General features: G+C 48.5%; 2 protein-coding genes across 6 annotated transcripts; both read left to right on the top strand.

Moving 5' to 3' along the window:
• The first annotated feature begins 12 nt into the window (after positions 1–12).
• On the top strand, positions 13–20,876 carry TEN1 (TEN1 subunit of CST complex). Of its 5 annotated transcripts, none has more exons than XM_053892910.1 (5): positions 13–284; positions 7,172–7,278; positions 7,628–7,748; positions 11,935–12,089; positions 20,462–20,876. In XM_053892910.1, the coding sequence occupies exons 3-5, from the start codon at positions 7,660–7,662 to the stop codon at positions 20,689–20,691; spliced, it is 474 nt and encodes a 157-aa protein (XP_053748885.1). In that variant the 5' UTR covers positions 13–284; positions 7,172–7,278; positions 7,628–7,659; the 3' UTR covers positions 20,692–20,876. The 5 variants fall into 5 exon arrangements, with proteins under 5 accessions (XP_053748885.1, XP_019321720.1, XP_019321719.1 ...); XM_019466175.2 differs by having other exon boundaries at positions 7,169–7,278; XM_019466174.2 differs by having other exon boundaries at positions 13–404.
• A 149-nt stretch (positions 20,877–21,025) lies between these two features.
• On the top strand, positions 21,026–24,860 carry CDK3 (cyclin dependent kinase 3). Its single transcript, XM_019466172.2, has 7 exons — positions 21,026–21,635; positions 21,950–22,027; positions 22,110–22,230; positions 22,323–22,493; positions 22,584–22,685; positions 22,951–23,154; positions 24,167–24,860. The coding sequence occupies exons 1-7, from the start codon at positions 21,367–21,369 to the stop codon at positions 24,290–24,292; spliced, it is 1,071 nt and encodes a 356-aa protein (XP_019321717.2). The 5' UTR covers positions 21,026–21,366; the 3' UTR covers positions 24,293–24,860.
• Positions 24,861–25,079: the final 219 nt, after the last annotated feature.

Below are 25,079 nucleotides of genomic sequence, written 5' to 3'. Positions count from 1 at the left end.
CCCTTTTCCTTTCCAGCCGCCCGTCTGCGCTCCGCCGACTGAGGCCCAGGCGGAGGCGGCGCCGGCGTGGACGCCGTGACCGCGGCCGGCAGGGGGGCGGACGAGCCCCCCGCTCTCGTCCAGGGAAGTCCTAGGGCGGCCCCCAGGGAAGGGGACCCCGGAAGACGAGCCAGAAATCGCCCTGGAGGAAGAAGCGCGGAGCTCCCGCTAACCCGCCCCTCCCTCGTCACGTGACCGCGCGGGGCGAAAAGAGGGAACCCAGGGCCGCCGCGACGCCCGGACAGGTTGGCGACGGGGTCGGGAAGGGGCGGGGCGACGCGACTGAGGAGGAGTGCGCCTGCGCCTTAGCAGTTGCCGGTCCCGCCGCTTCCGGGTCCGCGTGCAAAGGCCTCCCCGGAAATGAGGTGGGAAGGTGGACCCAAGGTTCTGGGCGGGGTTGAGTCTGTCGGCCGTGCGACGTTGTTGGGGTGGGTTGTCGTAGGATTTCCCCGAGCCCTTCCAGGTTGGAGGAAGAAAAAGGGACTAGAACAAAAGTCGCCCTGGGAAGAGACTCCAGTTATCTTGTGTTAAGATAAGGGCATCCTTGCTGCCTGAAGCTTCGGGCTGCTGAGTATGGGATTGCCGGTGCTGCTCCCTGTCTATGGGGTGGGTGTGGACCAGATTGTGACCGAGCTGGCAGTTTAGAGGTCTTGGAATCCGGACTTTTTTGTTTTCCCAGTTATCATTGTCATCAAAGTAACAGTTGCCCACGTTTAGGGTACCTGTATCCGAGAATTTGTAATGAGAAAGCTCCCCATCCGAGGCAGCCCCCTTCAACCAGTTGTGTTTTTAATTCTGATTACTAAAAAATTGCTAAACAAAATACTTACATGCTAGTTCCTGATTTCTTCTAGTTACCGTTTGACTTCATACCACGATAAATGAGGATCGAGCATAGTACACCATCCCCTTCTTTCTCTCTCCCTAATTTACCCTTGTAACTTGAAGCAACCTACTCATCCATTGGGTTTTAAAACTATGCACTCCGTTCTCTGTTACTTATTACATCAGTTTTTAGTAGTAATCCTGGGAATAGGTTAAGGTAAGTGAAGCATCCCCTTGGGACACAATTTAAGGGAGCACTAGTCAAGATTGATAAAGGCAAGATAGTTATTACTGATCTTTCCTTTTGTCTCAGTTCCCCATACACCAGGACTAGCCACTGTTGCTACGTTTTTAATGCCCCCAGACATTAAACTATTATTTAGTTTGGCTTACTCAGGTAAGGGAGAGCGTTCCTTGGCAGAGCTTTGGCAGGGCCTCAGGAGAAGGTAAGGCCAGAATTTATGGTGAGTTGGAAGTTTGGTTTAAGGCATGTCGTTCACTTCAGGGTCGGGTAAGAACTGATGCGCGACAGTGGAAAAATGGTGGAAACGTCAAGGCAAGAGAATTCCGATCATCTCAGCGGGCAAACTGGCTATTGATGGTCAAACCATTTGCATAGGCTGGACATTCAGGAAAAGTATTTAAAGGAAAAAAAAAAAAAGTGCTAATGGAAGCTAAAGTCCCGTTAATGTAGGCAGTAAGATGTGGTTTGGGTTCTCTGTGTCCAGGCTGAGTGTGGAGGTAGATGGTCTTTTCTTCATGAATACATTCACCTGTTCAGTAAATATTTAATACTGTACCAGATGCTGTGTTAGGCACAGAAGAGAGTCTGAGGAATAGAGGAAACCCTGCCCTCCTGGAACTGGTCATCTAGTGGGAGACAGAGGCATTAAACAAGTAAACAAATCCCACTGTTTGAAATTGTATTATTCAGTAAACTGGAATGAAAGAAAATAAATGAAGCTAAGGGGATAGAGTGACTGGGGGTGGTGGAGAATGAGAATTTGGAGAAGGTCGACAGGGAAGGCCTCGCCGAGGAAGAGGAGGATGAGGTGAGGCCAAAGTAAGGAAAGAAAACCAGTTACGTGAAGGTCTGGGGAAGACCGCTCAAGTCTGAGGAAAAGCAAGTGTGCAGGTCCTGAGGGCGAGCTAGAGGAGGTGTGGTGGTAAACAAGGGCAGAAAGGTAGGCCAGGTGCCAACCCCATGTGGCATTGTGGGCCAACAAAAAGACTTTCAATTTTTTACTTTATTGATTTTTTGGAGACAGAGTGGGAGTGGGGGCAAAGGGCAGCGGGGGAGAGAGAGAGAGAGACAGAGATTGAGAATCTTAAGCAGGCTCACTGCTCAGCAAGGATCCTGATGAAAGACTCGATCCTACGACCCTGGGGTCATGACAGCCAAAATCAAGAGTCCGACAACTGACTCTTAGCCACCTAGATGCCCCAAGATCTTCAATTTTAACAGGAGTTTATAATAGGAAGCTTTTAGTAGATTTTCATTGGGGTTATGTGATCTGATTTACATTTTTAAACACTTTGTTGTGGAAATGTTCAAACGTACAAAGGTAGAAGGAATAATACAACAAACCCCGTATACTTTTCCCCCAGGTCCAATAATTTTCCACTATAATTCCATCCACTTCCCTACCACATTAATTTTAAGTAAATCCAATATCCTATCACCTATAAATACTTTTAGGATATATCTTTAAACTATTTTTAACATGATCCTAATATCATTATCACACTTGGAAATATTAGCACAAATTTCTTGTCATCATTGCAATCAATTCAAATGTTTCTTAAAAAACTATCTACAGTAGGGGCACCTGGGTGGTTCAGTCAGTTAAGCATCTGACTTCAACTCAGGTCATGATCTCGTGGTTGATGAGTTTGGGCACCACGTCGGGCTCTGTGCTGACAGCTCAGAGCCTGGAGCCTGCTTCGGATTCTGTGTCTCCCTCTCTCTCTGCTCCTCCCCTGCTCATGCTCTGTCTCTCTCTGTCTCAAGAATAAATAAACATTAAAAAAATTTTTTTTAATAATAAAATAAAAAAACAATTACAAAAAAAATTGTCTACAGTTAGTTTGTTCAAACCAGGGTCCAGACAAAGTTTACGTGCTGCAGTTGGTTGGGATAAGAATCTTAAGCCTCTTAATGTACAGGTTTCCACTATACGACTTTTTTTTTTTTTTTTTTTCACAATTTGTTGGAAAAGCTAGGTCATTTTTCACATTGAACTTCCCACAACCTGGATTTTTACCATCTCTGGATATCTTTGATGTTCTCTGTAAGCTGTTGGTTGTATCTAGAGGCATTGTGAGATTCAGACTTGAGATTCTGGCAAAAAAAAAAAAAAAAAAAGACTCCCTGTGGCATATTTTCCATTTTAAAATATCACTCTGGCTGTTATGAAGAGAGTGAGCAGAAGGAAAATAGTGGGAACAAAGAGACTGGTGATAAAGCTGATGTAAGCTTGGACTGGGGTGGCTTGGTTGGAGTCAGGTGCATAGATTCAATGTGTATTTTGAGGTAGAATTGACAGAAATTTGTGACGGGTAGGATGAGACCATGAGAAAATCTACAAACCTTTTCATGGGTTTACAATTGTGCAGTTTTGTCCTTCATCATACTTTTCTCCTGCAACCAAGATCAATCCAGGATCATGAATTCTATTCCGTTGTATTAGTTTTCTAGGGCTGCAACAAAGTACCACACACGGGGTGCCTTAAAGAACAGACATTTATCGTCTTATAATTCTGGAGATCAGAAGTCCAAGATCAAGATGTAGACAGCTTTGGATCCTTCTGAGGCTGTGAGGGAGAGTCTGCTCCATGCCTCTCTCGGCTTCTGATAGTTTGCTGGCAGTCCTTGGTGTTCCTTGATCTCTGGGCACATCACTCTGACCTCTGTTTCCATCTTCACGTGGCCGCCTCCCTGTGTGCATGTCTGTGTCCACCTCTCCCCAACTATAAAGACACCAGATTAGAGCCCATCCTAACGATCTCATTTTAACTTGATTACCTCTGTGAAGTCCCTGTCTCCAAATAAGGTCATATTCTGAGGTATTAGGAGTTAGAATTCCAACATACCTTTTTGAGGGGACACATTTTACCCCCTAACAGGTAACGTGTCTCTTTAATCTCTTTTAACTGGAGCAGTTTCTTTGTCTTCTGTGACTGACGTGTTTGAAATATATAAGCCATTTATTCTGTAGAATGTCCCTCAATTCAGAAGTCTGATATTTCTTCATGATTAGATTCAGGTTATGCATTTTTTTTTTTTTTTTTTGTAGAAATATCACAAAACAGGGGTGCCTGGGTGGCTCAGTCGGTAAAGCAGCTGACTTCGGGTCAGGTCATGATCTCACAGCATGTGAGTTCAAGCCCCATGTCAGGCTCTGTGCTGACAGCTCAGAGCCTAGAGCCTGTTTCAGATTCTGTGTCTCCCTCTCTCTCTGCCCCTCCCCTGCTCACACTTTGTCTCTCTCTCTCTCTCTCTCTCTCTCTCTCAAGAATAAATAAAACATTTAAAAAAAATTTTTTAAAGAAATATCACAAAACAATGTGTCTGAGTGCCTCAGTGTCTGAGTACTGTTCCTGAGTACAAAACAATGTGTCTGAGTACTGTACCTCAGGCGGTACAGTAAGGTCATATTTGCTAAGTTCCTTTACCGTGAAGTAGATCATTTTTCTGTTTGTAATTAATAGGTAATCTTTGGGCAGATCTGTTGAGACCAGGTAAATAGCCTGTTCCTCATCGGACTCTTACCCAGTACATGTAACATTCATTGATGATTCTTCTCTGAATACATTTTTACTCTGGTGATTGCAAAACTTTTAAAGACACGGTACACAATCCTTTTATTTTGTTTTTGTAAAATTCACTTCGTTGAGGTTACATTTAAAATTTGTAGCAATCCCCATGTGATAGAATCTTCTGAGGCCAAAGTTCAAACAACCTGATGCAATTTGAACTTTATTTTTTTTAACGTTTATTTATACAATTTGAACTTTAAAGTTGAAGGTTCGTTGTGCAATATAAGCTAACAAAGAACTGTAACTTTACAAACACTTATGAGTCAGGGTTGGTGATCAAGCCCAGGTGGGGGACGGTGTGGTGCTCTGAGACAACATGGGAGCATCACGCCCCTTCCCACATACCTTGCTCCACACCTCTCTTCCATCTGGCTGTCCCTGACTCTTATCTTTTTATAATAAACCGGGGATCTCTTCCAATTGTGGAGTAGTAAACATATACGATCAAGATTCTCATTCCCTAGAAGGAAACCCAAAGCTGATAAAAGCTGTAATGATCTTGGTTTTGGGTGTTACTTCTCTGTCCTTCAGTCCTACTGCAGAAATCTTAGCAATTGCTTCAGAAAAAAAAGGAAGAAGCAGTCACACTGGGTCACTATCCTTCCCATCCTTCCCGTATGGTATTTTCTAATTTCCCAGTTGTTTTTTAAAAAAGAAGAAGAAGAAGAATATTTCTCTTGTTCATACCATGGAATTTTCTCCCAGAAGTGGATATTGTGCCTTGGGCAATCAATGAAAAGGGAAGGCTGGGAAGTACAGGTTATACCAGTACTCAGACTTCTAAAGGCATTATTTGAAATCCTGCTGAGCCACAAGAAAAGCCAGTCCTGACATACCTACTCAGAAACTCTCTTGAATGTCTGATGATACATAGATAATGATTTGGTGAGCCTGCTGTGCTTTGTAAATTAACAGACATGTCTTAATAAACACATAGCAACTTTTGTTCGAAAACAAATCAATGAGGTTAAAATTTACAAAAGCGCATGCCCCCTCCCCAGAGTCAATTCCACTGTATGATAATTCAAAAAATAATAATAAATTTAGTGATGTGGTTACTTACAGCTTACAGTATATGTGGTGTCTGAGAGCGGAAAAATTACTTTTTACAAAAGATTCAAAGTTTTCACCTTTTTGCTAGATTGGACAGAATTGTCCCCATTATTCCAAAACAGAAACCACAACATTTTCCCCTTACGGCTGACTTTTGGTTTTTTTTTTTTTTTTTTTTTTTTGGTTTGTTTTTTTGCTTCTCTCTCATGCCAGAGATGATTAGGGGGCTCTCTCATTTCTGGGGACAGGAATGGCTCTGCTCCCTGGTCACAGTGATTAGAACATCGGCACTTAGGGCAAAATAGGATGGGGCCTTGGCCAGTTGCCCCGTGCTGCTTGAAATGACACTGTCTTGAAATGACCTTAGAACATTGACCAACAACACTCCTGATGAGCCCCACGTTAGAGATCCTGAAACCAATTGTGCAAGTTTCTAGGTAACATAAACTTCTGCGCTAAAGCTGTGTCCTCTGGTTTTTCCAAGAATCTTACTGGGGATGATATAATTACAAATTTCTTTGTTTATATGTCCATTGGCTCATCCTGTCAAATAGCTGAAGCTGTCACCTTCAGGATTCCTTTGTCATTAATCCTCATGGTCCTTGTGTCGTTGAACTCTGGAGTGTTCTTTTGCTCTCACATATGCAAATGTACATATTAGATGTAAACGCCTGCTCCTTACTTTTTTTCCTAATGATAGATCTTGGAGATCTTGCCATGCAAACGCATATAATGTGTCATCCTAAGAAGCCGGCTGAATGTCCATAGTATCATTATTACATCACTTATATAACTGGTCTTTTCTTTCTCCTTTTAAATTTTTTAATTTATTTTTGAGTGACAGAGACAGAGCATGTGTGGGGGAGGGGCAGAGAGAAAGGGAGACACAGAATCCCAAGCAGGCTCCAGGCTCTGAGCTGTCAGCACAGAGCCCCCATGCAGGGCTCAAACTCATGAACCGTGAGATCATGACCTGAGCTGAAGTCGGACACTTAACCGACTGAGCCACCCAGGTGCCCCTTCTCTTTCTCTTTTTGAAATTACTAACAAAAACTCGTAACCCTAGTGCAGCCATGAGAAAGACATTAGACAAAACCGAAACTGAAGATCATAGTACAAAATACCTCAAAATTCTCAAGGTCAAAAGGCAAGGAGAGTCTGAGAAATTATCACAGCCTAGAAGAGTCTAAAGAGACCTAACAACTGAATGTAATGTGGCATTCCGGAAGGGACTGTGGAACAGAAAAGGGACATCAGGGAAAAAACTAAGGAAATCCAAATAAAGTATGTTGTTGAGTTGTTAATAACATATTGATTTAGGTTCATTAATAGTGGCAAATGTGTCGTACTAATGTAAGATGTTAATTAGAGGGAAAACTGGGTAGGATGTACTATCTTTACAGGGTTGCTGTTTTTTGTTTTTTTTTTCCAGTAGGCTCCACTCCCAGCACTGAGCCCAACGTGGAGCTCGAACTCGAGGCCCTGAGATCCAGAAGTGAGCTGATAACAAGAGTTGGACGCTTAACCAACTGAGCCACCCAGGTGCCCCTACAGGTTTTTTTTTTTATAAATTTTTTTTTAATGTTTATTTATTTTTGAGAGAGACAGAGACAGAGTGTGGGCGGGGGAGGGGCAGAGACAGAGGGAGGCACCGAATCCGAGGCAGGCTCCAGGCTCCGAGGTGTAGCACAGAGCCCAAGGTGGGGCTCAGACCCACGAACTGTGTAATCATGACCTGAGCTGAAGTCAGAAACTCAACCGACTGAGCCACCCGGGCACCCCGAAATATTTTGTTTTTTATTAAACTGCTACCCACTGGAACTAGCCTTTCCTGTGTGGCTGGTCTCAGGAACCTGCTAATCTCAGTCTTGTGTTCTGCTTGGTTTGTCAGGAATCTTCAAAAATCCACCTCTGCTCCTTGAGATGCTACCCAAACCTGGGATCTATTACTTCCCCTGGGAAGTCAGTGCTGGCCAAGTTCCCGACGGGGGCACACTGAGAACATTCGGAAGGTCAGAATGGTTTTTTTCACATAGTCGGGGGAATGTTTCAATTCGTCACCCCCACCCCCAACAGAAAAAAACTAATTAAAATAGTTTTATTATAATTTTGTCTAGTAATTTTTTTGATGTTTTTGGAAGTTTTATTTGACTCACGACTTCAACATCAAGAGTTGTATGCTTCCCTGACTGAGCCAACCAGGCGCCCCTTGTTTAGTTATTTTATTTTTTTAATTTTTTAGTGTTTGTTTATTTATTTTGAGAGAGGGAGAGATAGAGAGCAAGCAGGGAAGGGGCAGAGAGAAAGGGAGACAGAATCCAAAGCAGGCTCCAGGCTCTGAGCTGTCAGCACAGAGCCCGACGCGGGGCTCGAACCCCCGAGCCGTGAGATCATGACCTGAGCCGAAGTCGGACACTCAACCGACTGAGCCACCCAGGCGCCCCTAAATGCTAAAAAACTAGTATGTTTTCATTGTACAAAATGTAGACAGTCCCTAAAAGTATAAAGAAAGCAAGCAAAAACACATGTAATGCCACTTACTGTCTGGACAGCCACTGCTAACCTTTTGGTGATTACTTGACATGTTTTCACGTGTATGTACGTACATGAATATGAGAATGGGTGTGTGTTCGCACAACATGTGTATAGCATCATTAGTCATTAGGGAAATGCAAATTAAAACCCACGATGAAGGGCGCCTGGGTGGCTCAATCAGTTAAGCATCTGACTTTATTTTTAAAGGGATGTCTGTCTTTTTCTTTTTCTTTCTTTCTTTCTTTCTTTCTTTCTTTCTTTCTTTCTTTCTTTCTTTCTTTCTTTCTTTCTTTCTTTCTTTCTTTCCTTTCTTTCTTTCTTTCTTTCTTTCTTTCCTATTTTGAGAGAGAGAGCAAGCAGGGGAGGGCCAGAGAGAGAGGGAGAGAGAGAATCCCGGGAAGGCCCCACACTATCAGTGCAGAGCCTGATGCAGGGCTTAAACTCACGGACCGTGAGATCACAGCCTGAGCTGAAATCAAGAGTTGGACACTTAACTGACTGAGCCATCTAGGTGCCCCAAGTATCTGACTCTTGATTTCAGGTCAGGTCATAATCTCAAGGCTCATGAGTTTGAGCCCTGCATTGGGCTTGGCACCAACAGTGTGGAGCCTGCTTGGCATTCTCTCTCTCTCTCTCTCTCTCTCTCTCTCTCTCTCTCTCTCTCTCTCCAAAACAAGTGAATAAACTTAAAAATATATTTAAGAAAAAGCCAATGAGATGCTCCTATACACTCACTAGAGTGGCTAAACTTAAAAAGACTAATAACATGGGGATACCTGGGTGACTCAGTTGGTTAAGAGTCCAACTCTTGATTTCGGCTCAGGTCACGATCTCATGGTTCCTGAGTTCAAGACCCACATCGGGCTGTTCAACGACAGTGTGGAGCCTGCTTGGGATTCCCTCTCTCTCCCCCGCTTCTCTCTGCCCCTCCCCTGCTCTCTCGTGCTCTCTCAAAAATAAATAAACTATTAAAAAAATTTTAAAAAGACTAACAAAACCAAATGCTGGAACTCCTGTACACACTCCTGGTAGGAATGTAAAATGGTACAACTGTTTTGGAAAACAGTTTGGCAGTTTCTTTAAAAGCTACACAGGGGCTCCTAAGTGGCTCAGTTGGCTGAGCGTCTGACTCTTTGATTTCAGCTCAGGTCATGATCCCGGGGTCATGGGATCGAGCCCCGCTTAGGGCTCTGCACCGAGTGTGAAGCCTGCTTGAGATTTTCTCTCTCTCGCTCTCTCTTTAAAGTAAAAGAAAGAAAGAAAGAAAGAAAGAGAAAGAAAGAAAAAAGATTTAAAAGGTAAACATGTATCTCATGTGGTGCCTAACTGGCTGAGTCCATAGAGCATGAAACTCTTATGATCTCAGGGTTATGAGTTCGAGCCCCACATTGTGTATAAGAGATTACTTAAATTAAAAAAAATATATATATGTATTTATATTTATATATATATATATATATACATATATATATATATATACATATATATACACATATATGTGTGTGTGTGTGTGTGTGTGTGTGTGTGTGTGTATGAACATATATCTATCATGATCCAGCTATTCTACTCCTAGGCATGTACTCAAGAGAAATGGAAACATGTCTGCACCAAGATTTGTGCGCAATATTTTAATTTTTTAAAATGTTTTATTTATTTTTGAGAGAGACAGAGAGACAGAGCATGAGCAGGGGAGGGGCAGAGAGAGAGGGAGACACAGAATCTCAAGCAGGCTCCAGGCTCCGAGCTGTCAGCACAGAGCCCGACGCGGGGCTCGAACTCACGGACCGCGAGATCATGACCTGAACCGAAGCCGCTCGCTTAACCTACTGAGCCACCCACACGCCCCTTGTGCACAGTTTATAGCAGCTTTCTTTGTAATGGCCAGAAACCAGAAGCATCCCGGATGTCCATTTGAGTGAATAAATAAATCGTGGTGTATCCACACAATGGGATACTACTCAGAAGAAAAATGGAGTGAACTATTGTCACGTGCACTGATACGGATGAATCTCAAAATAAATATGCTGAAGTAAGGAAACCAGGCCCCCTCCCCCAAAGTTACATGTTGTATGACTCCTTTTATATAAAAGTCTAGAAAATGCAAAGTAATCCGTAGTGGAAAAAAGGAGACCGGTTGCCTGCGGGAGTTCCCTGGGTGTGGCACGTAGGAGGATTACAAAAAGGCAAGAGAACTTTTCAGGGTGATGAAAATGATATGTTCCTGTCTTCATTCTCAAGTGTGTACGATGTCCAATGTCAGATTTTGTCCCTTAAGTATGTATTGTTTATTGTATGGCAGTTATACCTAAGTAAAACTGGAGGGGAAGACCGTATGTTGTAGAGTGTTCAAACAGAGGAGGGCAAAAGGCTTGAAGAAGCACTTCCTAAAAGCAGATATACATAACAATTAGCAGTCCTACAAATAAGTGAACAATTTTGCATATGACGATTAAAAAATATCTATGTATATACACTCAAATGGACAATAAGCACATGAAAAGATGCTCAACGTCATTAGCCACCAGGGAGATGCAAATTAAAACCACAATGATATGGTATTTTCATGCCCAGTAGAATGGCTAAAATTAAAAAGACTGACCATACCAAGTACTGGCAAGGATTCGGAGTGACTAGAATCCTCAGATGTTATGGGTGGGGTGCAAAATGGCACAACCATTTTGGAAAACAATTTGGCAGTTTCTTTTCTTTTTTTTTTTTTATGATTATTTATTTTTGAGAGAGAGACACAGAGCACGAGTAGGGGAGGGGCAGAGAGAGAGGGAGACACAGAATCCGAAGCAGGATCCAGGCTCTGAGCTGTCAGCACAGAGCCCGATGCGGGGCTTGAACCCATGAGGCTTGCCAGATCATGACCTGAGCCGAAGTCAGACACTTAACCAACTGAGCCGCCCAGGTGCCCCTACACACTTTTTTTTTAAGAGAGGGAGAGAGAGAGCGCATATGCGTGCAAGTGGGAGAAGGGCAGAGAGAGAGAGAGAGAGAGAGAGAGAGAAATCTCAAGCAGGCTCCACACTTTATCCCATGACCCAGGGATCATGACCTGAGCTGAAATCAACAGTTCGACGCTCAATTGAGCCACCCAGGCACCCCAAACAAATTATTTTTAAGAATTTCAATGGTGTCCTACTGAGCAATAAAAGGAATAAACCACTGATTTACCCAACAGCATAAATGAATCTCAAAACCATTATGCTGACCAAAAGAAGCTAGACACAAAAGAATACATATTGTTCTGATTCTATTTCTATGAGGTGCTTGAGTAGAAAAATTCATCTGTAGAGACCAAAGGCAGATCAGTGGGTTGCCTGGGATGGGAGATGGTGAGATTGATTTCAGAGCGGCACAAGGGAACTTTTGGGGCTGATAGAAATGTGCCAAAGCACCCTGAAATGTGGCGAATCTTAATTGGGGTGGTGGTTATATAAGTGTATGCTTTTGTCAACACTCTTTAAACAAATGCCTTTTAGTGCATAGAATTTGTATCGTAACAATGTAGACTGAAAACGATTTTCTGACTTGTTGCTGCCATTTTTATATCTCTGACCGGAGTCCCCTGGATTTATGGGGCTCCCGGCACCTTTTGAGCTTTTCATGTTTGTTCTGTGTGTGGATACAAATGATCACACTTTTCCTGACCTGCAGGTTGTGCCTCTATGACGTGGCTCAGTCCCGAGTCACCCTGAGGGCTCAGCATGGATCTGACGAGCACCAGATCCTGGTGTGTACCAAGTTGGTAGAGCCGTTCCAAGCCCAAGTGGACTCCATGTATCTTGTCCTTGGGGAGCTCGAGCACCAGGGTGAGTCGTGGCCTCACACACTCTTTTCCCTGTGGGTCCCGAGTGGGACAGTCTTCAGTCAGGATGGGGCCTGGCTTCTGACCCAACAAGAGTCCCTCACTGGGGTTAACTTTCCTTCTAAACCAGCCCACAAGTTCAAGGACTCGTGGGAAACGGAAGTGAGAGAGGAGAGAACCCATTAATTTCCGAAGGCGTACCATGTGCTAGGCCTGGTACTGGATAGTTTGCTTAAATCTTTGTGAATCTGCCCACCGGTCTTCAACTGAGTCTTAACTGTTGCCGTTTCACAGGTGAGAAAACCAAGGCTCAGAGAGGATGGGGTTAGAATAACAGGCCAAGAAGTCAGGGTGAGAGAAATAGAAGGGAAGGAGTATCAGCAACCTGGGAGAATCTCTCCCAGGCATCAAGAGTCGAAGGTTGCTCTTTTTTTTTTTTTTTTTTTTTAATGTTTATTTTTGAAAGGGAGAGAGAGCGCGAGAGAGCGTGCGTGTGTGTGCACAAGAGCAGGGGAGGGGCAGAGAGAGGGGGACAGAGCATCTGTGCTGTCAGCACAGAGCCTGATGTGGGGCTCAGACTCACAGACCGCGAGATCATGACCTGAGCTGAAGTTGGACGCTCGACCGACAGAGCCACTCAGACGTGCCGAAGGTTGTTGTTTAAAACCTAGGTACTTGAATGAATTCTTTGCTTCGCTCTCTGGCCATTCCTGTGTCATCTTCCTTTACACAGCTGATATCATACTATGTAATGTTGTATCTGGTTATTTTGGCTTCATCTACATTGTAAACATTTCCCCAGGTTTTAAAAGTTTGTGTAGACATAATGTTTTATAGCCATATAATATTTTATATGTACCTTGAGTCACACGACCATTGCACGTGTATATTGTTTCCATTTTTTGCTCTTACAAAAATACTGTACGTTGACTGGTTAAAGAAATTACAGTATATTCAGTCAGTGGGATGTTATGCAGCCATTAAAAATGGTGTTGTAGGGGCACCTGGGTGGCTCAGTCGGTTAAGCGTCTGAGCTCAGCTCAGATCATGATCTCACAGTTTGTGAGTTCGAGCCCCACATTAGGTTCTGTGCTGGCAGCTCAGAGCCTGGAGCCTGCTTCAGATTCCGAGTCTCCCTCTCTCTGCCCCTCCCCTACTCATGCTCTGTCTCTATCTCTCAGAAATGAATAAACATTAAAAAAAATTTTTTTTAAATGGTGTTGTAAATCTTTATCAGTTGACATGAAGATATGTTCATAATATCTTACTAAGAAAAAGCAGTTTACAGGGGCGCCTGGGTGGCTCAGTTGGCTGAGTGTCCGACTTCGGCTCAGGTCATGATCTCATGGTCCGTGAGTTCAAGTCCTGTGTCGGGCTCTGTGCTGACAGCTCAGAGCCTGGAGCCTGCTTCGGATTCTGTGTCTCCCTCTCTGACCCTCCCCCAGTCATGCTCTGTCTCTCTCTGTCTCAAAACTAAATAAACATTTAAAAAAAATTTAAAATAAATTAAAAAAAAAGAAAAAAAGAAAAAGCAGTTTACAAAACAGTATGTATTGTAAGATCACATTTTTTAAGATTTTGTTTTTAAGTAATCTCTATATCCAACGTGAGGCTCGAACTTACAACCCTGAGATCAAGAGTCACCTACTATCCCAACTAAGCCAGCCAGGCACCCCTAATATACATTTTTTTTGCATACATCTATGTATATGAAAGATTATTCACCGAAATGTTAATAGAAGTTATTTCTGGTGGTGGGATTGTGGGATTCTTTGTATTTTTATTAGCATTTTACAGTGAAAACATATTGCTTTTTTTAAATCTTTCCTTAAAAATGTTTTTAATTGATTATTTTGAGAGAGAGAGAGAGAGAGAGAGCATGAGAAAGGCAGAGAAAGAGAGAATCCCAAGCAGGCTCTGTGATGTCAGCACAGAGCCTGATGCAGGGCTCAAACCCGCGAACTTCGAGATCATGACCTGAGCTGAAATCAAGAGCCGGGGGCACCTGGGTGGCTTAGTTGGTTAAGCATCCAACTTTAGCTCAGGTCATGACCTCACTGTTCATGAGCTCGAGCCCCCCCCATCGGGCTCTGTGCTGACAGTTCAGAGCCTGGAGCCTGCTTCAGATGTTGTGTCCCTCTCTCTGCCCCTAACCCACTCACACTGTGTCTCTCTTCCTCAAAAATAAACATTTCAAAAAATTTTTTAAATAAAAGAGTCAGAGACTTAACTGACTGAGCCACCCAGGTGCCCCGGAAATGTATGCTTTTATAGCCAGAGGGTAAAAATGTAAAAAAAAAAAAAAATTGTCTACATTGAGATATATTAAAAATGCCACACTTAATACCCTTCGGCACTAATCTCTGTCCACTTTCTGATTATTGCCTCAGGGTAGTTTCCTGAACATAGAATTGCTGTATCAGAGGATACAAACACATATGTTTCTTGCTTTACATCACCAATGTCCTTTCTAAAAGTCAGGGTGGTTTTTAACCCTGGATGAAATGTACTAGAAGAAATGTTAATGTTCATGTTTAATTATCTTTGATTTCATAATAGTTCATCTTTATTCAGGCTCAAGCCTTGGAGCTCACAGAGTTCCTGCCCTCCTGTTGATTTGAGAGAGGCATCAGGAGGGGGCTGCGAATGGGTACGACGGGCTTTTGCACAAATGATTTCTACTTTGACTGCAGCCCCAGGTCACCTGAGGCTTTCACCTGTACCCCCAGCCCTGCAGTGAATCCTGGGAGCTCTCGGGAGCCCACCGCACAGAGTCTGGGGTGCTAAGGCCTGCTTGCCAATACAGAGAGGGGTTGAAGCTTAGGACGGCAGGCCAGGATGAGAGCAGGACCTGGCGTGGATGTTCAGAATTACTTGTGGGAAGAAAAATGGAAAAAAACTTGTGCAAGTTCAACCCATGTAATTTTTTTAATTTAATATTTTCAAATCAAATGTGCGCGAGTGGAATGGTAGAATGGACCTCCCTGTCTGTACCCATCACCCAGACTCAGCCGGGATCCATAGTCTACGTACGGTTCCTGAGTCTCCACTGCCTGCATTTACTTATTTGTTTTATTGGTGTCCAGAAACACCTCGCAGGTCTCTAACATTACCACAGTCATACTCCAACAAATTGACTCTTCTGGATACAATAGAATACATTTGTCCGTGTTCACTCTCCTCCTCGCCATGGCTTTTTTTTTTTTTTTTTTAAGAGAGAGAGATAGAGACAGAGACAGACAGAGACGGAGGATATGAAGCCAGCTCCCCGCTGAGAGTGAAGAGCCTCGTGCGTGGCTTGAACTCATGAACCATGACATCTTGATCTGAGCCAAAGTCAGATGCTTTAACCGACTAAGCCACCCAGGTGCCCCTCCATGGCTGTTTAAAAAATTGGTTAGTTCAGATCAAGATCCCAAGTCTATATATGGCATAAAGACTTGGGTTACATACCCCAAGTCTCTTGTAATATTTGTGGTTTCTTTTTTTTTCTTTATTTTTTTTTTTTAATTTTTGAAAGAGAGAGAGAGAGAGTGGGAGAGGGGTAGTGAGAGAGGGAGACACAGAATCCGAAGCAGGCTCCAGGCTCTGAGCTGTCAGCACAGAGCCCGACACGGGGCTCGGACTCATGAACTGCCTCGTGGCTCATGACCTGAGCCAAAGTCGGACGCTCAACTGACTGAGCCACCTAGGTGCCCCATCTTTTTTTAAATGCCATTTATTAGAGAACTCGGGTCCGGAATTGGCCAATTGCTTCCTCCTGGTTACGTTAAACCTTCTCCATCCTGCCTTTTCCTGAGGGTAGTTCAGGGACAGCACTGGGTCGAAGAGAAGGAAAGGTTCTTTAGATAGGAATCACAGTCAATAAATGCAAGAAACTTCGAGAGGCACCTCTTTGAAAGCCCTGATGAAATAATGAATCTAGGCAAAGATCGATCTTATCACTGGCTGATCCCATTGTTCCATGAATGACTGGAACGTTGCAAAGCCGGAGTCAGCCAGCAGCACCCACACCCGCCCGATAAGCCAGACACCGCGGAAGTGGATTGATCAGTGTTGCACCTGCGCCGTGACTCACTTTGAAAGCACAGACAGCACCACTCTCAAGTGTCTTTGCGCCCCCGCTCCCCAAAACTGAACCTGAATAATCAAGCCTCAGATCAAGCAGCAGTCTCCCTAGGCTCTGGCTACGTTACTGCTTCTCCTTACTTTCATCACAGTCTATTTTTTTCTTTCTTAAAAAAATGTTTCAGAGGCCCCCCCGGGTGGCTCAGTCGGTTAAACGTCCAACTTCAGCTCAGGTCATGATCTCATGGTTCGGGAGTTCGAGCCCCACGTCGGACTCTGTGCTGACAGCTCAGAGCCTGGAACCTGCTTCGGATTCTGTGTCTCCCTCTGTCTCTGCCCCTCCCCCACTCACACTCGGTCTCTCTCAAAAATTAATAAACATCAGAAAAAAATTTTTTTAAGTTTCCCCCAAATTTCTAATTTCTGAATAGCACATGCTCATCATTGGCAACTGACACGGGAGGAAAGACAACAATGAGGGGGGGAGGGGCAGAGTGTGGGCTGAACCTGGAGGTGGCCACTGATCCACATAGACCAAGGTGCTCCTGTGTGGCTGCTTTCAGATCTCCTCCGTATGTCCTGTCCCAGCCAGATTCCAAGTCCTTTGGGGCACAAAGGTCATCTAGACACAAGACAATGCCCTGTGGCAAGCTTAGCAGTTCTGATGACAGAAAAGAGGCCACTTAAGGTCACTTTCTGAAATTTGTGCACACAGCTAGCCAAGAGGCACAAAAAGGTGAAGCTATGTCAGAAACCTGCTGGCTGTGACACGTTCCTTGGGCACCATCTAAGGGCTCAAGGACTTCCTGCCCAGGGATTGAGGTTTGGGGATGTAGGCTTTCCCCCAGTGCTGCTCCAGAGTCCCTAGACTTCCTAGGCTGCAGGTGACCTTGCCTACAGCGAGAGGGCTGCCCTAGGGCCCTCGCCATAAATCCCATAAACCCCACCTGCCTGGTTTTCTTCCAGCTGACTGTTGTTCCTTACAAGCCTTCCTGTCGTGTTCTCTAAAACCTTCCCCCCTCCCTGAAAGACTCCTTTTTATGCTCTCACCTTCGATGGGACTTGCCTGAAACCTGGCTGTTCCCCAGGACAACAGCTCTCCTCCTGTCCCCAAGTGGCACCTGGTCAGCTTCCCAGGTCACTGCCGCCACCAGACCCGGACAGGTGCCAGCAGCCAGCTGGCTCCTCAGGTCTGCCGTTGTGAATCCTTATCCTTCTCTGCGGCCAACCGGTCCTGCCTGCAGGTGCCTCTTGCCCCACCTCTGCGTCCCATGGCCGCATCTCTGCCACCTGAAACTGCGGCCTTGCGACCTCGTACCTACCTGTCTGCTGCTCTCTCCTCTGCAGCGCCCCGCAGGACCTGTGGACCTGAGACACTCCTTCCTTTTTCTCCCACCTTCTCTGCCCTTTGCTTTCCCCTCCTCTAGCCCCACCTCACTCTGAGGGCAGCCCCTTTGCTGGCAGAACTTTCACGCCCTCGTTTCTATCACAGTGGCCCGATCAACCCCCGACCTTCGCCCTCTCGGGTCCCACCTGTTGATGGAGAAGGTTCACATGCCCTGTGGATTCCCAGCATGATGGTTTCAAGGTGTCCTGCCGCACCGGGCCTTCTGCGTGTCCCGGTCAACCCACCCTCCCGTGGTTCACAACATCTTCTCAGCCACTCACCTGTCACACATCTGCTTCATCACCTCCATGCTTTTGGCAGATGACCTTGCCTCCTATGTCCCGGGTGAAATCTTAAATGACCTGCGTCCACACCCACCAGACGCTCCTTGCGTCTCGTCTGGGAGAGAGAAGGGTCTGACCTCCGTGCGGCTCAGCCCCTGTGCTGTGACGCACAGCCTGCCCTTCCGTGGGGACTTTGCTCTCCCAACTGAGTCCTTATCCTGTTCCCACTGCTTCTTCCTTCTCAACACATAAATCCCTCAAGCTTCTTGTATATTAAAATCATAGTGTCCTGGGGCGCCTGGGTGGCTCAGTCGGTTAAGCGTGACTTCGGTTCAGGTCGTGATCTCGCGGTTCGTGGGTTCGAGCCCCATGTCGGGCTCTGTGCTGACAGCTCGGCGCCTGGAGCCTGCTTCCGGTTCTGTCTCCTTCTCCCTCTGCCCCTCCCCCACTTGTGCTCGGTCTCTATCAAAACTAAATAAATTAAAAAAAAATGTTTTAATAATAGTGTCCTCTTCTGTGTCCCTACCTCGCTGTGGCCCTCCTTCTCTGGGCAAACGTCCTAAAAGCAGGTCTGTTTTGGGGGCGCCTGGGTGGCTCCGTCAGTTAAGCACCCAACTCTGGATTTCAGCTCAGGTCATGATCTCATGGTGCACGGGTTCGAGCCCCACAGAGCACAGAGCCTGCTTGGAATTCTCTCTCTGCCCCTCCCCTGCTCAGGCTCACTCTCTCTCTCTCTCTCCCCAAATAAATACACTTAAAAGAAAGAAGGTCTGTTCTTCATATCACCCCTTCCTTCTCTCCAACCCACGCCTCTACCCACTGCATTCCAACGTTGTCTTCATCCAGGCTCTGTTGCTCTGGGTTCGTTAAACTTCCAAGAACTTCCCCTAAATGACTCTCTCCTTGGCCGTCTTGTGTGTAAACGCCGCTCTCCCCTCCCTACAGCATTTCTTCAAATGCTTTCAATCCCAGTTACAGAGACCTTCTGCAGACGGACTGACACAGATGGACTGATGGACTGACCCAGTTTGTCCCTTGTGGTAACCATCTTTCTAAAGGTCACCTCCATGTTTAATAACATTTTTCATTCACAGGGAGAAACGTGTTCCTCAAAGTAAATAGAGAAGGGAGCGTTTCCCCAGGCTGGCGGGAGGGAAGGGCTGATAGGCATCATGTAAGGAAAGTCCTGCGAAATCAAGTCAAATAACTAAGAAAGTCTTCGTACAGGTGGTTTTAATTGCAAACGAGAGCTGTGATTTTGTTCTTGCTTGTCCCGTGTCACCCCGAACGTGGGCAGCTGCTCTGTGACACCTGTGTGGGGCTACACGTGTCCCAAGAAAAGGTCTAGCCTTTCGGTGCCAAGTGACGTTTGCCAGGTATCCTGTTTGACTCCTCGGTATCTGTCACCCAGCTATTCCTGAAGTGGCCGAGTGATGAGAATCAACCATCTACAGCGATGCAGAGATCTGGACAGTGCCACACGGCCACTGCTCTCCAGGCTGTGCCCTGTCTGCAGCCCCGCACTGGGACCAGTGGAAGCTGAGGACACACAGGCAGCCTCCTGTTCCAAACAGGTTTATCTGCCGGTGCTGAAGGCTGGAATCTAGACAGTCCAACATTCTGAATTGTGCCCCCAGGCTATGTTAAATCAAGAAAGCGGTCCAGGGGGCGCCTGGGTGGCTCAGCCGGTTAAGCATCCCACTTTGGCTCAGGTCATGATCTCGCGGTTCGTGGGTTCGAGCCCCGTGTCGGACTCTGTGCTGACAGCTCAGAGCCTGGAGCTTGTTTCGGATTCTGTGTCTCCCTCTCTGTCTGCTCCTCTCCTGCTAGCACTCTCTCTCTCTCTCTCTCTCTCTCTCTGCCTCAAAAATAAATAAACATTAAAAAAAAATTTTTTTTTTTTAAATCGTCTAGGGGTACCTGGCTGGCTCAGTCAGTAGAGTGTGCAATTCTTGATCTCGGAGTTGTGAGTTCAAGCCCCATATCGAGAGTAGAGCCTACTTAAAGAAAAAAAGAAAAGAAAAGAAAAGAAAGTAAAAGAAAAAAAAAGAAAGAAAGAAAGCGGTCTAGACTAGGGGGATGGTGATTGAGACCCTCTTCAACCCCAGGCACTTGGGACCTACAGAGCAGGTGGCAGGAATTAAGACGACAAAGGAGGGGCACCTGGGTGGCTTAGTCGGTGAAGCATCTGAATCTTGATCTCAGCTCAGCACTTGATCTCAGGGTCCTGAGTTCGAGCCCCATGTTGGGCTCCACGTGGGGCGTGGAGCCTACTTTATGAGACTGACGCGCTGCCCACTGCACTAAGAAGGCGACAAGTGGAGCCTACTTTAAAAAAAAAAAAAAAAAAGGCAACAAAGGAGGGAAGTAGAGGGTACCTCGATCTGGCCCTTCCGCCATGCAGAAGTGGGATTTTCAGGCTCTCCCCCCAGTTCCAGACATGTGCCAATTGTGCTGTGGCAGGGCCACAGTTCTGAAGCCCGAGGAGGAAAATTACGGGGACTCCACGCGCCATCCCTCCAACTCATCCTGTTAAAATTCAGTCCTGAGAGCAAGGCCGGGGGAAACAGCTGGCATGCATCCGTAAGGTGACCCATGTGTCAGCCACTGCCAGTGCCTTGTGCTTGTGTCTTTCAGACGGAGGCTCCGTGGTGAAGGCCCGGGTGCTGACCTGTGTGGAAGGAATGAATCTGCCCTTGTTAGAACAAGCCGTCCGGGAGCAGAGGAGGTACCAGCAGGAGAGGGACAGCAGCCAGCAGCAAGCGACAGTGCCTGACAGCTGTCCCCCCGAAACCTTCCCTGAAGTCAAGCCCCCTGGAGATGCCAGAGCCACTGCAGGGAAGACGCAGGACCTTCCCCAGGAGTGACAGCCTTTGTCTGGAGCTGGAGAGAAGGGGTGGGGGTGGGGGTGGGGTGGGGTTGCTAATTTGGATTGTTCCAGACACCCTGTGGGAGGCTACACTGTGGGGTGCTGGGGCCCGAGCCTCGAGTGGGAATATGGAGGGTTCTGGAAAGTCCTCATGAATAAAAACCCCAGTGGGGGGAGACCTTGTGTTGTGTGCACGTGGTGCAGCGCCGGCGGGGACCAGGAGGGGGAGCCGGGGAGCCGGCAGCCTGTTAGCAGTGAAGCTCCAGGAGCACAGGGTTTCTGGTGAATTCTGGGCTGGGGTTACCAGGGGGGTGGTGCTGGGGGTCCCCAGGGCTCGGGTGGGGGTCCCGGGATGCAGGGGGGCTGTCCCCACCGAGGTTCTGCCCTCACAGGAGGCTGAGCGTCCCCAGACAGTTGAGGCCCAGCCCCTCACCCTGGCCTTGCGGCCTAGAGCACGACTGTGGCTTCAGAAACCCTTCCAGACCCCTGACCTCTGCCCCGAGCTACCCTGACCTCTACCCCGGCCCCTCAGGCCACCCTTCTGGGTAGCCTTCGCCCCCAGAACCTGGGGCTTGGCAGGGCAGAGGCGGGAGCTCCGCTGAGAAGTTTGGGCCCTCCTGCGCTCCGTAGCTGGGCACCTTCCTGGCTGGGTTGGGGGAGGCCTGCGCTGGGGATGTGTTCTCTGGGGCTGAGTGGGGCAGAGGCGGACCTGGGCCCAGGCAGGGGCTGGCCTAGGTGTTCCGGGGGGGCTAGAGGGGCAGCGGGGGCGCTGGGTGTGCCAGTGAATGCCCCAGGCGCCCTCTGTTTCCTGGGCAGCTCTGCGGCTATGGATGTGTTCCAGAAGGTAGAGAAGATTGGAGAGGGCACCTACGGGGTGGTGTATAAGGCCAAGAACAAGGAGACGGGGCAGCTCGTGGCCCTCAAGAAGATCAGGCTGGATTTGTGAGTGCCCGGAGGGCCCCGGGACACATCAGCCCCAGGGGTGGCCCCCGTCCGTCCCACACCTCAGGGTGCACTTCTGAGTGTGCCCAGTTACGGCGGGGGGGCAGGCGCAGAGGTGCAGCCCTCCTCGTTCCCTCCACGCTTCGCCCGGGGCCCCTGGTGGTGCTAGTGTGTGCCTCATGAGGACCGCAGCGCCCCGTCGCTGGGGGCCGGGCCATCCTTCTGGAATACGGAACACACAGGTGACTCCCCCCCGGGGCAGAAGCACCCTTCTTGGCTCCCTGCCTCCACTGCCGTACCCTCCTTTCCCGTAGGGAAACTGAGGGAGTCCCAAGCACTGCCATCAGGGAGATCTCCCTGCTCAAAGAGCTGAAGCACCCCAACATCGTCAGGTGAGGTGGGGAAGGAGGCGGGGAGGCTGGGCCCGTCTCCGTCCAGCCGGGAGCCGTGTTGTGACTGGTGGACCCCGGCCAGGCTGCTGGATGTGGTGCACAGCGAGAAGAAGCTTTACCTGGTGTTTGAGTTCCTCAGCCAGGACCTAAAGAAGTACATGGACTCCACGCCGGCCTCCGAGCTCCCCCTGCACTTGGTCAAGGTAGCGAGGGAAGGGCGGGGAAGGCCAGCGAACGCCCCCCTCCGCCAGCCCCACTTCCGCTCATCCGGCCCCTTCCTCGCTCCCTGTTGCAGAGCTACCTCTTCCAGCTGCTGCAGGGGGTGAGTTTCTGCCACTCTCATCGGGTCATCCACCGAGACCTGAAGCCCCAGAATCTGCTCATCAATGAGTTGGGTGCCATCAAGCTGGCCGACTTCGGACTGGCTCGAGCCTTCGGGGTGCCCCTACGCACCTACACCCACGAGGTTCCGCGGGCCCCGGGGGAGAGGACGGCTGAAGGGATGTCACCTGAACACGCAGCCAGCCTGCATGATGCCGTTTTCTTGCTCCCACAGGTGGTGACACTTTGGTATCGCGCCCCTGAGATCCTCTTGGGCAGCAAGTTCTATTCCACGGCTGTGGATGTCTGGAGCATTGGCTGCATCTTTGCCGAGATGGTAAAGAGGGACAGACATGGCCACGGGGGAGGCTACAGGCAGGGTGCTGCTGGGGGCAGTGGGGGAGGGGGGGGACAGTGCGACACTGATGCACCCATTAGAGGTGGATTAAGGGGTGTTTGGGCCTGGTTGCGGGACTAAGGAAGCGGAGCTCATTCCAGAGAAGGTCGGGATTCTCAGCACAGCCCCGGGAAGGATATCTTATCTGGTGTTGGATTCTGTATGACAAGGGAGTGGACCCCACACCCCGTCTCCCTCGTTGCAGGTGACCCGTAGAGCCCTGTTTCCTGGTGACTCTGAGATTGACCAGCTCTTTCGGATCTTTCGGACCCTGGGGACGCCCAGTGAAGCCATGTGGCCAGGAGTCACCCAGCTGCCCGACTATAAGGGCAGTTTCCCCAAGTGGACCAGGAAGGGGTTGGAGGAGATTGTGCCCGGCCTGGAACCAGAGGGCAAGGACCTGCTCATGGTAGGTACAGGTGGGGGGCAGGGGAGGGCCAGAAAGGCTGCTGCTCCCACCACAAGTGTCCTCTTTGTCAGCCAGCCCCTTGTGTCACCGCACCTCCTTCTGAGTCTCTTTTCTGACCCCTGATTGTCCCAGACCCTGCACATACTGATTGTTCAATCTGGAGACCCCCTCCCCTGAGGAGTCGAGTGTTTGTGTTTCCTTTTAAAACTCCGATCTTCTAGTTAGTTAGCTTTGTTTTTATGCTGTGATACCTGCCCTTTCTCTGTAAGCTCTCCCCGGCAGGGAGCACGCCTCCTGCCATGGTGGTTACTCTCTGCACCTGGCTGTTCCCTGCCGTCTGGGCCCCTGCCACACAGCCTTCACTCACCTGTCCTGTTGTACCATCCTGACCCACTGGGCTGGGCCCAGGCCAGGCTGCTCGGGAGGCCCCAGGTAGAACCACCTCTTCTCGCCCACAAAGATTTGGGGCCACGTTTGTCTCTTTAGTCTGGTTGTTGGGCCAGAGGAAGGCAGGGCCGGATTTTCACCTTTCCAGAGGCCTGCGTAGGTCTGCCAGCAGGACGGCATAGACCTCCAGCCAAGTCACTTAGCATTCCATCTGGATTACTCCTAGGCAAGGGGTCTGTCCGCAGCCTCGCCGGGCTCAGGGACTCCTACTTCCTGCCCCGCCCTCAAGCATGCGCCCTGGACAGCTTGGGCCCTCGCCTTCTCCATACATAGAAGTCTGTCTCAACCAGACACGGGCTGAGGCCTGGGAACCTCAGGCAGGGAAAAGACAGATGGTCTCAGCCTCTAGTCCGCAGGAGGCGGGGAAGGTTTCCCAGGGCCGGACCAGAACTCATTCTTTGTCCCCAGATTCCAAGAGCATCCAGAACTGGCTTGCAAGCTGGGAGATGGCTTGAAGGCAGCTGCTCCTGGGTTTGGGGCCCGCCCCCTAGGGCCCGAGGGTAACTCCTCTCAGGGGCCCGGCCCGGCCCAGTGCTCAATCTCTTTTCTCCTCCTTCCTCCACAGCAACTCCTGCAGTACGACCCCAGCCAGCGGATCTCCGCCAAGGCCGCCCTCGCACATCCATACTTCTTGTCCGCTGAGACCTCCCCGGCCCCCCCGCAGTATGTGGTGGAGCGTTTCTGCCGCTGAGAGGGTGTGAGGTCCTCCGCCTCGGAGCCTCTCTCCGCTGCTGCCCCAGCAGCATGTCCCAAGAAAGAGGACCTATCTGGGAGAGAGCAAAGTTCTGAGGAATTTGGCATCGGCTGCCAGAGAGCAGAGTTTGGGTTAGTCCTGCCCGCAGGTTAACGAGTTCCAGTGTTGTTTGTTGGGTTTGACAGTATCGGTTCAAGACGGGGGCACCGGAGCTCCGTGCGCAGGGGGTATGTTAGAGGTTGGGCCCCCTGCCGCAGGAACAGCTGCTGAGATGAGGAGGAAGCCTGCCCCCGTGTGGCGGCGAGGCAGAGCCAGACAACGCCCCCCCCCCCCAAAAGGGAAGGGGTGCCCCCTGCCGGTCTTTTTGGCTTTAAAATGTTTGGGGGAAGAGTTGCATACCAGTTAAGAGTCCCAGCTTAACGGGAAGAGAGAGGACATTTTCCTGATCCCAGGGAACGTCTGGGATGTGTGTGGCTGTTCTAAGTACTTGTCTTATACTTAGGATATGCTTATGTTGTTTGCCTCTGGCTTTAAGAACAGTAAATAAAAGTGCTATATTTCCTGAGTTTTCCAGTGTTTTTCTTGGGGGCAGGGCGGGGGGAAGGGCGCGTACCAAGAACTTGCTGACAAGGGGGAGGTTGACAGAAGGCTGGAGACTGTTCCTGGCCAGAAGTCAAAGTCCCGGAGCAGAGGCAGTGGGGACGGGAGGGGCTGTTCGGGGTCTCTCCGGGGCCTGCCGGTGCACCCCTCCCAGAGTCAAGGGAGCCAAAGCCCTTGGAAGCAT

This window comes from Panthera pardus, unplaced genomic scaffold, assembly GCF_024362965.1.
Source record: "Panthera pardus isolate Hobbes unplaced genomic scaffold, ASM2436296v1 HiC_scaffold_3, whole genome shotgun sequence".
NCBI classification, from domain to species: Eukaryota; Metazoa; Chordata; class Mammalia; order Carnivora; family Felidae; genus Panthera; species Panthera pardus.
Note: the sequence above shows the minus strand (reverse complement) of the source record. Positions and strands in the feature narration are given on the sequence as shown.

What these genes read in the sequence shown, in the direction of transcription:
- CDK3 (XM_019466172.2), top strand. Translation starts at nt 21,367, where the DNA reads ATGTGTTCTCTGGGGCTGAGTGGGGCAGAGGCGGACCTGGGCCCAGGC. An exon ending in GCTGCATCTTTGCCGAGATG is followed by an intron (nt 22,686 to 22,950) that starts GTAAAGAGGGAC and finishes CCCTCGTTGCAG; the next exon opens with GTGACCCGTAGAGCCCTGTT. An exon ending in AGGGCAAGGACCTGCTCATG is followed by an intron (nt 23,155 to 24,166) that starts GTAGGTACAGGT and finishes CTTCCTCCACAG; the next exon opens with CAACTCCTGCAGTACGACCC.
- TEN1 (XM_053892910.1), top strand. Translation starts at nt 7,660, where the DNA reads ATGCTACCCAAACCTGGGATCTATTACTTCCCCTGGGAAGTCAGTGCT. An exon ending in ACACTGAGAACATTCGGAAG is followed by an intron (nt 7,749 to 11,934) that starts GTCAGAATGGTT and finishes CCTGACCTGCAG; the next exon opens with GTTGTGCCTCTATGACGTGG. An exon ending in TGGGGAGCTCGAGCACCAGG is followed by an intron (nt 12,090 to 20,461) that starts GTGAGTCGTGGC and finishes TGTGTCTTTCAG; the next exon opens with ACGGAGGCTCCGTGGTGAAG.